General features: G+C 36.9%; 1 protein-coding gene across 1 annotated transcript in view; it reads right to left on the reverse strand.

Moving 5' to 3' along the window:
- LOC310898844 (uncharacterized protein) overlaps window positions 1–13663 on the reverse strand; it is a 62061-nt gene that overhangs the window by 7898 nt on the left and 40500 nt on the right. The window contains exons 14-18 of the mRNA XM_083834407.1: window positions 12964–13003; window positions 12677–12728; window positions 9084–9195; window positions 5424–5507; window positions 3783–3906 (exon numbers count right to left, since the gene is read on the reverse strand). Of these exons, the coding sequence (XP_083690533.1) occupies window positions 3783–3906; window positions 5424–5507; window positions 9084–9195; window positions 12677–12728; window positions 12964–13003 (412 nt within the window). The remainder of the gene's footprint in view (window positions 1–3782; window positions 3907–5423; window positions 5508–9083; window positions 9196–12676; window positions 12729–12963; window positions 13004–13663) is intronic.

The following is a 13663-nucleotide window of genomic DNA, read 5'->3' on the forward strand; positions in this document are numbered from 1 at the left end:
TGAGGTCAACTGTATGAAGTTCAACAAGGCCAAGTGCCGGGTCCTGCACCTGGGGCGCAACAACCCCAAGCAGAGCTACAGGCTGGGAGATGAGTGGCTGGAAAGCTGCCTGGCCGAGAGGGACCTGGGAGTATTGGTTGATAGTCGGCTGAATATGAGCCAGCAGTGTGCCCAGGTGGCCAAGAAGGCCAACAGCATCCTGGCCTGCATAAGAAGCTGTGTGGCCAGCAGGTCTAGGGAAGTGATTGTGCCCCTGTACTCGGCTCTGGTGAGGCCGCACCTCGAGTACTGTGTTCAGTTTTGGGCCCCTCGCTACAGGAAGGACATGGACGTGCTCGAGCGAGTCCAGAGAAGGGCGACCAAGCTGGTGAGGGGTCTGGAGAACAAGTCTTACGAGGAGCGGCTGAGGGAGCTGGGGTTGTTCAGCCTGGAGAAGAGGAGGCTCGGGGGCGACCTTATCGCTCTCTACAGTTACCTTAAAGGAGGCTGTAAAGAGGTGGGGGTTGGTCTGTTCTCCCACGTGCCTGGTGACAGGACGAGGGGGAATGGGCGAAAGTTGCGACAGGGGAGTTTTAGGTTGGATGTTAGGAAGTACTTCTTTACCGAAAGGGTTATTAAGCATTGGAACGGGCTGCCCAGGGAGGTGGTGGAGTCACCATCCCTGGAGGTCTTTAAAAGACGTTTAGATGTAGAGCTTAGCGATATGGTTTAGTGGAGTACTTAGTGTTAGGTCGGAGGTTGGACTCGATGATCTTGAGGTCTCTTCCAACCTAGAAGTCTGTGATACTGTCTATAATTCTAGTGCTGTTAAGAGATGAAAGTTATCAATATGGCAAATGATATATAATAAGCTAGTCAAGTTTTATCTATTGAAGAACTCTGCCTTTTCCAATCATATTCACTCTCTAGTACTTCTTTAGAATGACCACCTCTCCATTTATAAAGACTCGTATATGCAACACCACACATATAACCTAGTCTTAGAGAGAGGGCAAAATGCCTAAAGAAAAGTCTTTCACATGCATGAAAAAAGTCTTTCACATGATCTTGTGGATGCCCTGCACCTTACTGTAGCATTGATGTTATTTTTAAAGGCAGTACCTGTCAGAAGACTTGTATGTGCATATACAGAATTCAAGACTGACATCCTTTTCTAAACTTAGAGCCAATTTCTGTCTGCATACAACTCTCTGTTCCTTAGCTTCACTTAGATTAGTCTAAGTTTTCATGTTGAGCTTGCACATCACTGCTATGCACCAGAAAAACCCTGATTAACTGTTGTACATCTCAACAGTTACTCTCCATGGGTTGAGGGGGAAGGCAATTGCATAGACTTGTCTTTATCCCTGAATGATTATCTTTTGTTACCTTGTTACCTGAAAACTTGGAAGCTTCCAAGTTTTCAGTGATCTCTATCAAAAATAATCCCCTCTTTTACTCTGGTTTGGTATATCTACTTAAATAGCCTTAAGGAAAAAGAATGAAAGGCAACTGGCTGACAATCTCTGCTCTATACTGAGGCAGAACTGTGGTTGGTATGTTTTTAACATCAAAAATAATACATTTTTATACCACTCACATTTGAAATGAAGGCAAATGAAAGAATAGGATAGCCCTTTTTATTACAGTAAAAACTAAAAATAAATAATTCAAAAGCATCTACAGAGTCTGAAGCACGTGAGCATAATCATTATAATTCTAAACTTTTTCACAGAAGAATCTATTCTCCTCCCCACCCCAAGTAGTTTTTCAATTCACTCACAGAGCTCCATTATCACATCATTAAAGGAAGCCAAAACCAGGAACAGATAATCTAATTAATCAAAATTAATTGGCTTTACCCAGACAAAGCATATTTCAACTTTTATTTATGAACATAAACAGCATTAAGGAACCATAATGAATCAATTTCTATACGTATAATTAGGAGGCCTGACTTTTTTTCCCCTTTCTCCACTCATTTCAGAGGAAATTCAATTCTTTCTTGATATTAGAATTCATTAGATTCATAGATTTGTTAGCACTTATGAAATAGCGGCGAGATCTGCATTGATCTGCTTATCAAGAGAAAGAACAGCACAACTCACAAAGCAAGAGTTAAAATAGTTCCACATTCTGAGCTTTGAGATGCACCCTTCTGACTCAAGCTCTCTGAATAAGCAAAAAGACAATAGTTTCCCAGCACCCACAGAAATACATGATTTTGGCAGAATGTCCATTGTTGCAGAATAATTGACTTTATATCAAAACAGGTTTTAGAAGACTGAAGTTTGTTGCAGTATCGAAGTTCTTGTTGGTTTTTAATGAGACACTGAAGTTTAAAACCTGTTGACTGCTTTGCTGGACATATACGGATGAGCACTACTACCTCATTCTACAAGAACAGTATGTTTCACTTGCCAGGCCCCAGGAAAGATCTGAGCATCATCCCTTGGTAGCATTAAAACAAAAATGTTATGTATGCTGTCTACTGGCAGAGGACTAGGATGCATTCTCTTTCATACTTTAAGAAATTAGCTGTGTTTTTTGCTTAAAATTCTGGTTTGGTGTATGTGGCAAAAAAGCAGGTGATAGCAAGATACTTAAAGGAATATTTTCCCTAAAGTAAATGAATTTCTTAAATTGTTTTGCAGAGACAGTGATAGAATAAGGCATGTTTTTGATGGAAGATCAGGTAAACTGGGGCTCCAGTCTACACTGGTTGCATGCATATTTTTCAGATGGTATTTTAGAGATTTCAAATTCCCAGGTCTGCAGTGTCTCCGAAGCTTGGGAAGCTTCCTTTACTAAGGCTCCTGCAGTCTCCAAATGGTTCAGAAACATTTGAAAAATACATTTCTCAAAAGGATAGTGTAAGTGATTTCTGTTTGGTAGATACATTTTGTATAGGAACAGAACAAAAATATAACCCTAACACTAAAACTAATTCTGAGAACTGAAATGTGCCCTCGATGCTAAGGAAGCTAACTATACTCTTGGCTGTATTAGGTCAAGCATTGCCAGCAGGTCAAGGGAAGTAATCCTTCCCCTCTACTGAGCACTGGTGAGAATACATCTGCAGTACTGTCCAGTTCTGGGACCCCTCACTACAAAAAGATCTCTAGGCATACTGGAAAGAGTCCAGCAGAGTCATACCAAGATGATTAAGGGACTGGAGCATCTCTCCCATGAGGAGAGGCTGAGAGAGTTAAAACCGTTCAGCCTGGGGGAAAAGGAGGCTCATCAATCTTGTCAATGTGTACCTGAAGGGTACCTGAAGAGAAGATGCAATGAGGATGGAGCCAGGCTCTTTTCAATGGTGCCCAGTGCCAGGACGAGTGGCAACACACACAAAATAGAAGAGAATACGTTCCATCCAGGAAGCACTTCTGTACTGTGCAGGTAACAGAACACTGTGGAGTCTCTTCCTTGGAGATTGTCAAAATCTGTCTGGGCATGGTCCTGGGCAACCTGCTCTGCGTGTCCCTCCTTGAGCAGGGTGTTTGGACCAGACAACCTCCAGAGGTTTTTTACCTCTTAACCAGTCCACAATTCTGTGAAATGCCTTCACTGAACTGATTTACTCCCTTTGTCCAGCTTCAGGACGGAACCGAATTCATACATTCATTTTATTTTCCCATGACTACCCCTCAGGTTGTTATTCAAAAAATATAAAGGAAGACACACTTTAAAAAATGTTAAATATACACAGGTTTACAAAACTTAAGTTAATATACTTTAAAATAATTTCTGATACCATCATGTATCTATTTTACAACTGAACTGCGCAGCTAGCTACTCACCTTGTTACTAGTTCTTCTTCGGGTTTTTCTCGCTCTAAAAGGTGTTGGAAGTAGTTCTCCAAGGCTTGAGCAGTTAAAGTTTTCTTTAGGTATGGATAGTAGAGGGGATGCCGTGCTATGACACCTGTTAGGTATAATTAGCATTAGTTAGAATATGAGCTATTGAAACCAAATTGTAGTTATCCTTTCAAAACTGACTTGAAGTCATCCTCTCAACTGAAACTGTACATATGGATCCTCTTTAATGATCTCCTGAATAAAGTAGCATGACAGCTTTCCCTCTGTCAGCAGAGAGTTTGTGAGGAGCATGACATGGAAGAAGGCTCCTAGACTACATGATATTAACCATTATTTTTCTGGATGCAAGTGGTCCCTGCCACTGGAAAACACCTGAAGAAAAATCAACAAGATACCAATGAACAACCCACATGCAGTTCTCTTCCCCTAAATGGCTTGCGTGATTTAGAAAAGTAATTGCAATTAACCATAACAAGGCATAATCTGATCAGCTGGGAGCATGGTGACTGAAGCTTTGGTTCTTGCCCCACTACTGATTAAGTGTAAGAAATTACAATTAAGTTTTTATTGCTGTAAGTATGCTTTGATAAGCTTCGGATAACTGTATGTTGAAGCCAAGGTTCCACAGCGTGATCAGGAAAGCAGATTTGCGTCACAGATCTTTTTATCTGAGAACTTCAACATTAATTTCATCTCATAGGTCAAGTTTGCTGTTGTTCCTTAATAAAGGATTAGTTTCTTTACATCTGGGGAAGTCTATTAGCAATGTACTCATCGTTTATGATTCGCAAATGATATACTGCAATAATGGTCAACTACAAATTGAACAAAAACCAAAAAAAAATCCTTCGTTCTTCAGCCAAAAAAGGTTTCAAAAACAAGGACAAGAGAACTGTATTCCTTCAATATAAATGAACAAACTATCAGTTTTTAGCATGACAGCTGATAGCAAATCAAATCCCAAACGCACCTTTTAATTCATACTGAGCTTTGAACACCACACGCTCTCATCTTCCAACAAGTAAGAGAGCCAATTGTTGCATGCAGAAGTAAGGAATAGAAGGAATTATTAAACAATGCAAGAAGCACCACAATCACATGTAAAGACTTCACACTGAAATACACCATTTGGATTAACAATTTAATTAAAAACACTCTCTTACATGTAAGAACAACTTTGGTATTTCCTAACATTATTGATGTTTTAGCCATACGCATGTTATAAAATTCACATGTGGAGATGATATACACGTTCAGACAACCAAGAAATTACATTACATAACATATACAGGAAGTAGCAGCAACTAACATGTAAAGGAAACCTTAAAAAGAAGGCTTCTCCTAACTTTGGGATGCTTGATCTTTGCAACCCTAAATGAAGCTTTGAGGTATGATAAAGATATTATTTAATACCCCAGATTTCAAACAGTTGCTGAACATAGACCTACAGATATTTCATCAGTAAAATCCTTGTTTTATATGGATTACATTTTCTTTGAGCACTGAGGTAATAAAATAATCAAGTTATGTAAGAGATTTCCCAAAAATTAAGAAGAGCACTTGATGCCTAACTCTTATTTGAAAGTCTTACATCACTTTAGAAAGAAAGATAAAGAAAAATACCTATGTTTGCAGAGTTTCCTTTGTCTCCACTTCTAGTATAGGCAAGATCTTCTAAGCGATAAGTATGAGGACCACTTGGCAGATCTATACAATATAAAAGAAATAATGCATCTTAATGATAGCTACAAATAACGGTACATTTTGAAGTAATTGCCTTTAAAGTGTACACGTTCTGCATTGTTTGTAGTACTTTCTTGAAAAAAAAATTCAAAGCTTCCTTCCCACTGGAACACCTACAGGACAAGTTGTGAAGCCAGCGCAAAATTCACAAAAATTGATCATTTTTAACCTTTCTTCTAGATCTCTTTTACCTTTATACAGCTGAATACTGTGTCACGAATCCCAACTTCCACCACCCTTGAATATGAAAATTCATCTCCATTTTAACAAGGTGGTATCTGTGAAGGTGGCTTAGCAGCTACTTATTTCTTAACTAGCTGACAACTGTTTTTCCTTTAACACACAGATCTTTCTGCTTCCAGTGCAGGTGGAAAACACATGCAGCTACTGATGTCTTGATGATTAGTTGTCTGTAGAAAACAGTCACAATTTTAAAGTCCCTTTCAAGACAATGTGTCTCTCTCACTTTCATAGGTGCTGCTATGAAGGTGCCTTATTCAGTTGCATAGATGAAAACAACAAATTTCTTTCTCAAATAGCTAATTTTGTAAATATCTTAGTGTTTATAAGAAAAGATATTTCATGGTCATAAATGCATACACTATAGGAAGGCAGTCTTGAATTTTCATTTTTATTTTTTAAACTTGTCTGGAACATTAGACTTTCAAGTCTTCATGAACACTGAGTATCATTGCACTTTACTGAACACAAAGTATTATTTTTAACCATTTATCTATCAGAAAATAAAGCAATCCCATTCATGCCCAAATCCAGAAATTCAATCATGTTGAAACCTTAAACAAGGTTTGATGGTTTAGTTATACACTACAGACCTCTTGCAATTCTTGATTAGTAAGTAGTAGGCTGCCACCACCTAGCTTCTGTTCCCAAAAGGAGAGAGGTGAAATGCTCACCTTGCCACCAAGTTTCAGTTATTCACTGATAGTAGCTTAATACTGAAACTTGAAACGTAGGTTTTATATATAATATATATATATATTTATTTTTTTTTAGGCAGAGAGAGAGAGAATCCAGGCATTTCCAACCTGTTTTGCTTCTGATCCAACTTCCCTCTGGACATATCAGCTCTCCTGGCACCACCATGCCAATATCTGTAACAGATCCACCTACACTCTTGCTTTGCATGTAGAATTCCCATTAGAGCGAACATTCATACAATGGAAGTGGCATTCTCCCTGCTTTCTGTCACAGTTTCTGGTGAAACAACTGTTGGTAGCAGCCACAAGAAGCTGACAAACATCTAAAATTGTCTTTTGTCTGTCTTTTTTTTTTTTTTAAAAGGAAAATTCAAGACCAGGGCACAGAGTCATCACATTTTCTGTCTAATGCATTAAAAAGTCAAACTTTAAGGAAGTGAAGCAATGATCTTGGAAATCAAATATGCTGGACAACCTTCAATTGTCTGTAATTGTCTGTCAATGCAATTTGAAAATCCGTCAGTCTTCCTTGTCTGTATCATTACTGCTTCTGCTGAGAATAGCACATAACTGCTGTTTTTTGTTTAATTTTAGAGAGTAAAAGACCCAATACTAAGACGTTACGCTGTAGGTTTGCCACATATGGTGTACTGGCCAGAGGCATATTAAGAAGTATTCACCAGTGTAACACCACCTGTTAATTTAAATTCATTCTCAGAATACCGATGAATGTTGGAATTATACTTAAATTTAACACAGTGGTATGTTCAATTTAAAGTGTACCTACTATTAAGGCATGGGTAGATGTGCACTTTGTGAACTGTGGCAGGTAATGATATAAACCCAGCCTCAGGCAGTCACCACCTTCAACTCCACTCTGTCTACAGAGAATTACTGAAATCTTCACACGAGCTGAAAGTGATTGTAAGCTTCGTCTAGCATAAGTTTCATGTAGTACCAGTGAAGAATCATTGAAATGGTAAAAATATACAATAAATGAGTTAACATAAGAGGTTTGTTAAGAGCTCAATGCTCAATCTTTTCCATACTCACTTCCATGAAAAAAGCAAGCAGAAATGTGCAATGAAACTTGCCAGGTAATACTAAATGGTATATTTATTTAACCGAGGAATATTATTTGTGATTAAACAACTACATCAGAAGAGGATCTGAAAGAGTCCACTTAAGGCTCATTCCTTATTTTGAACAAGCCTACCGTACTCTGTACACCATAGATATAACTTTTTTTTTAAAAAATAATTTTATTGAATCTGCAATTCAAACAAAAAGTGTTTCTTCAAAGGCTGAAATGTGATGGTGTTCAAACTATGTAAGATGTACAAGTCGTCAACATTTCACACAAACAGTCCTTGACAGTCTCCATTTAAACAAAAATGGTTCAAGATAGTGTTCTGGTGTTCTCATGTATTATTACCCTAATTGATTTATCCTCCATGATCTGTTTATCAGGAAATTGTTTTCATTTAATAAACATCTTAAATCTACAGAAGAATTCTCTTCGAAGCTAGGGCAAACGGTAAATTCAAATTCCGTTCTCCCAGAACCACATCTAGCAGCATTTTTGAAATCCATTTTCGCATATTTCTCTTATCTGTTCAAAGACAACTAACAGTCCCTCACACTTGAGATAACCACAAAACCAAGAAAAATACTTCCCTCCTTACTAAATGCTGACAAAATGTTTTAGCAGAAGTTACTTCTCTCACAGTCTAACCCATCTGTCTATTTCTCATGCATGTTGTCCATGGGTTAAGCCACATAAGTAGGTAAGTACTTTGTCACATGCAGAAAACATTTCTATTTACAACTAAGGGCAAAAGTTTAGAGGTCTTTCTCAGGGGAATCAGAGCTCTGCTGACCCTCAAAAGAGGAGTTTTGCCTGAATAAAGCTTGAAGAATTCAGTACTTAAATGCTGATGTCAGGCACCTCAGAAAGGTTTCTTGAATGGTAAGAAGGCATTTCAGAGCAACAAGGAGTCTAACAGTTTTTGTTTCTCCAATATTTGGCAATGCAGTCACCCTGAGATAAAAAATTATAAGAAAAAAAATAATCAAGAACTTTGCTAACTTTTCTGTTAAACAGAGCAGTGACTTCCTACTCCTTAACTCACCCAGTCTGATGTTGTTAATCCTCTACTGCCCTCGTTGGAACTCACAGATAGAGATTTTGCTACGAACTTTGATTCGCAACAGACATGTATGTCTGCGCTCCATTATGAACACAAGTATATTGATCTAAGATAAGACCAACTATTTCCAGGATTAACAAAATTAATTTGCTGTGTACTCTGAAGCAATATTTCAATTTCAAGTAGCATTCAAGTGTTTTCTTGGGTCTATGGCTTGGGTGTTTTTTTGTTATTAACAATTTACTTGATATAGCCCTGTTATAGCCTCAAATACATTTTGTATTGCTTGATGCTAATCTTCATCCTTCCTAAGAAAAGTAGTTTAAGTGTTTTGCAAAACGAATTAAAATGCATAGTATAAGGTAAAATATATTTCATGGACAAAATTTAGTAAATGATTTTATAGGACAAAGACTGCAAATGATACATTGACAAAGAGAAGATGAACATACCTTTCAATTCACTGTCAATCTTGGGTGGATCACAGGAAACAGGTTCATCTGATGTAAATGTGAGATCCTCCTCAAATGTCTCAACATGCTGACCATTTAAAAATAAGTTGATCTGGAAAAAATACCCATTTCCAAATTGTCAAATTAGACAGAAATCCAGTGCAAAACACAAATAAAGCATTTTTCTAATTAAATATTTATCTGGCATATTTTTAGTAACAGCTTTGCAGATAAGGTTTTACTCCTGCCTTTTAAAAAGTAAAAGCAACAATGATCCATTCTAATCTTAAAAATATCTTTGCACTGGGAAGAAATCGCAAAAAGCTATTGTGTGCTTTCATAATAGAATAAATTTAACATATTGCTGTAGTATATCAAAGAAAGACTATGAAATGTACTTTAATATGGTAAAGTGACTGTTCTGTATGCTCTGTTGTAAGGAAAAAAAATACAGTGATTTTGTAAGGGAACACATACAATGGCTGAATATTTATGGCATTCACCTCTAGCTCTGATAAGTCCATCTGATACAATATTTATAAAGTTTTGGGTAATTTAGCTTTGTACATTTTATTTCTGTGACTGTCCTGTTCCAACATTTTTCCCCCTCAAAAGAAAATCTATTCCCACACCCCCACACTAAAGAAGTAACTTTTCTCCTTCATTTCCTAACGGGAGATTTCTCAACCCTGCATCATTAAGCAGGTATAACCTCTACCAGTCAGGAATATAGGCGAATAGGTATCATCAGAAACAAATTGATACTGGGTATTTTATTTTTGTGTTGAGATGAAGCTATGAACTAAAAGATGCTATGCTGTTCATCTTGCATGATGAACATCGAGATGGAACTTGATGAATACAAGAGGAACTCTTCTACCTCAACACCAAGAAATCTGAAAAAAAAAAGTGTATTTCATTAGGTGATTGGGCAATTCACACACGTTGCAAGCAAAGGTTCCTTTGGTTACATCATACAGCATAACCACGTAGAAAAATTAACTGCATCCACTTCATCTGCATTGGAGGATGCCCATTGGTAAATACTCAGACTTACAGCCAGGTTACATTGCTACAGCAAACTAGCGTATACCACCTTGGCTGCAGCAGTTATTACCGTTCATTCTCAGTCCTCAGCAAATGCAAGATCATTTTTCTCAGCAGTCTGAGAACAATCTTATGAAAGAAAACATCTAATAGCAACAAAGGCCTCCAATGCTTATCCAAGGAGAAGATAAAAATAAGTATTTCAGAAAAGTTCTTGCCTTCAGTAGGCCTGCTAGGATTCTTCTTCCCAGTGAAAGTTCTAGGTTACATTTTAAACAAGAAAAAAGCACACTTGGAAAATAACTGATGTTTTCACTGTAAAACCACTAGTGACCTATGGTAAAATCGAAGCAATTGCATAAGAGCAGTGAAAGCAGCACACAACAAATGTGATATTGAATCCAACCTGAAATCCAGAAAAGTGTTATCAAACACAAAACAAAAGAACCCACTGTGACAACATTAACATATCTGAAAATCTCCTTACGTGGTATTTTTGGTTTTAGGTCAAACACTAGATTTATTTCAACAGAAATTCCAATCTAGAAAAGCAGTTAATTCATACCTTATTTGCTCTGTAATCTCTAGCTAGACTTTTGCTGTTAATACCCAGCTAAAACTTTGAACCAAGGACTTGAATCACTTACACCATGCTTTTACATAACCTTTGCTGCACTTCAACAGCAATACACCAGAAAATTTTTTTACTAGCATATCAGTATGTTCATCAGATTAGTTACTTAGAACAAGGATTTTGATTTTCTGTATGGAAGAAGAGTAAGAGACACCACTTTCTTCCCCTGCTGGATTAGGTTACTATTTAATCTCAGCAGGCATTTTACTAAGTCTGGAACACAGTGCTAATTAATAATTTTACATTTAGTTTGATAAACAAAACAGCAGGCTAAACTTCCATGATGATAATTTCATATTAAACTTGGCAAAGACAAGCCATTCATATAAAGCAAAACATAAACAGCAATAAAGATGACAAGTGCTTGAACTTCACAAAGCTGCACCAGGAAGGTTCTGGCCAGGTATTAGGAAAAATTTCTTTACCATGAGGGTGGCCAAACACTAGAACAGACTTCCTAGAAAGGTGGTTGATGTCCTGTTCCTGTCAGCGTTTGAGAGGCATTGGGATAATGTCCTCAATAACATGCTTCAACTTCTGGTTAACCCTGAAGTGGTCAGGCTGTTGGACTAGATGATATTTGTGGGTCTCTTCCAACTGAGCCGTTCTATTCTAACTTCTTCAAAAGCAAGAAAGGCTCTGGTAACTCTTCTCCACCATCCACAGTTAATACACTTGGTTTTAATAACTGCACAGCATCTCCTCTGTAAATTTAATCTTAAATTATTTCCCACCAATGTAGAGTAGTGCTCAAAGAGAAGTGTAACATTTAGCCTTATTGGTGCTAAGCACTGTACATGTTAAAAACTGAAACAGAAGCAGTCCTTCCCTGAAATGCTTAGAATCTTTAAATTGATTTTCTCTAATTCTTTTCAAAGGTGTTTTTGCTTGTTTGTGTTTTATTTATTTATTATTATTTTTTAACGTTAATTGTTTTTTTTTTCCTTCTCCCTTGCTGTCTGTGCTCCTAAGGCTCCCCATCATCACACATGACTCACTGTTGCTGTCCGACACAGAACAATAGTCTGTCACTTTTTCAATTAAGTGAATGAGTGAGAAAGCTCTTGCATCAATTATTAGGATGCCTTAGCATAAGATGTATGCAATAGCTGAAAGTCAGTTAAAGGCCTCAAAAGGAAGAGCATATACATATTTTTGTCTGCAGTCTCCAATTAAAATACTTAATTTAATTTACTGAATTGTGGGATGATATTCAGAAAAACAGGGACTGACATTTAAAAATCCAAACATTTTATATTTTCAGTAAAGCCAGTTTCTGCCTCTGGTTTATCTTGAAAACTTCAAACTACACACAGGTACAAGCATAATGGAAAAGAAGTAGGGCTCTAGCTTAATGTTTCCTCTTACACTGTACTTTCTCACCTAGGATTGCACAGTCATCCAAACGATAGTGTTTCAGGCTGAAAAAAACTATTCTTATGAACTGAATAGGGCCACACAGATCTCATTCACAGGCTCCTCCACGACACTCATCACAACAGCACATTAGTGTCTAAGGCTTTTGTAATTTTACACTTTCTCCAATATAAGTAGAAGTCACTACTCCCATTTTTATAGACAGGGTATTCAGAAGGAAAAGGTTCAACCAACTCTGTTGATGAAATCTGTGTTAATCAGAGGAAGATCACTGAATTTAACAGCTATTTCCAGTAGCATATACAAAGAGTAGAGTCACATCAATTACAATGCAAGGTTGGCAAGTTCAACTGTTTTAAAATATTGTGTGAATAACATTCTGGAAAAATATCTGGAAAGATATTTTTCAAAGTTACCAGTATATTTTGCAGTTTTAGGACTCAAAGTTGCTGAAAAAATGCCAAAGTCAGCATATTTTTTTTTTCAAATGGCTTCAAATGAAATAGAACAGGCTTTAAAAAGTAGTAAGTCTTACCTGGACATCACTTTTTGGATAATGGAAGAAAAATGGCTTCAAAACTGGAGACCTAGACACAAAACAAGAATAATAAATGCATTTTTATCAGAAATCAATGAAAATATCAGATCAGTTATCTTTAAGTTATTCATAAAACTGGCAAACACTTGGAAAATTAAAAGCTATTTAGCCATGATTAGCAATCATTTTCTAAACAATTTTGGAAAGTCCAAGAAATGCAGAAATTCCTTAAATTTCATTATTAAGAAAGCAAGACTTTGATTTAAAATAAAAAATTCACTTACACTCTAGGGCGCCCTCCAACTATTCCAGTGAGGCCGGGTGCTGGAAATTGAAAAGAAATTCACAAAAATAACTGTTAAAAACATTTTCAGAATACCAAAGCTTATAGCTTAACATAATTTGAATTATTCCTGTAATACAGATTTAATAAATACTAGGCAACATCTGGAAAGTTAAAAATGGTATCAAATTAATACAACCAAACATTTTATACAGCAGTGAAAAGGGCAAAATGTGAAAAATTACTGTGACTTAAAATAAAAATACATGTTTCAAAGGGTGCAAATCAAACTATTTTGGAAGAACCACCGGAAGATTTTTCCATTTTTCTTTTTTATGCCAATGTCAGTCAGGTAGTCTTCATTTGGTAGAAGAACAACTTAGTCTGGGGGTTGGGGTGGTGGTGGTGCTGTTTTGTTCACTTTTAAAGAAAGCAGAGGAACAACTCTGACCCAATCCATACACTTGCTTAGTACAGCTTTATTAGATTTACTATTTCATATGCATCTCTTGAGCATTTTCACAGGCTAATGTAGCTGGTTTTACAGTACTCTGTACTCTAGATCCCATTCTCTCTTCAATACATAGGCAATTTTGGAGCTTAAGACATTATTATAGACTTACTGCAAATCTAGGATCATACGTTGGTCAAACTCATCTATTCTCAACATCAGGTTGCCAGACTTTACTGACATTAAACCC

The sequence above is a fragment of the Anser anser genome (assembly GCF_964211835.1).
Source record: "Anser anser genome assembly, chromosome: 4".
Lineage (NCBI taxonomy): Eukaryota > Metazoa > Chordata > Aves > Anseriformes > Anatidae > Anser > Anser anser.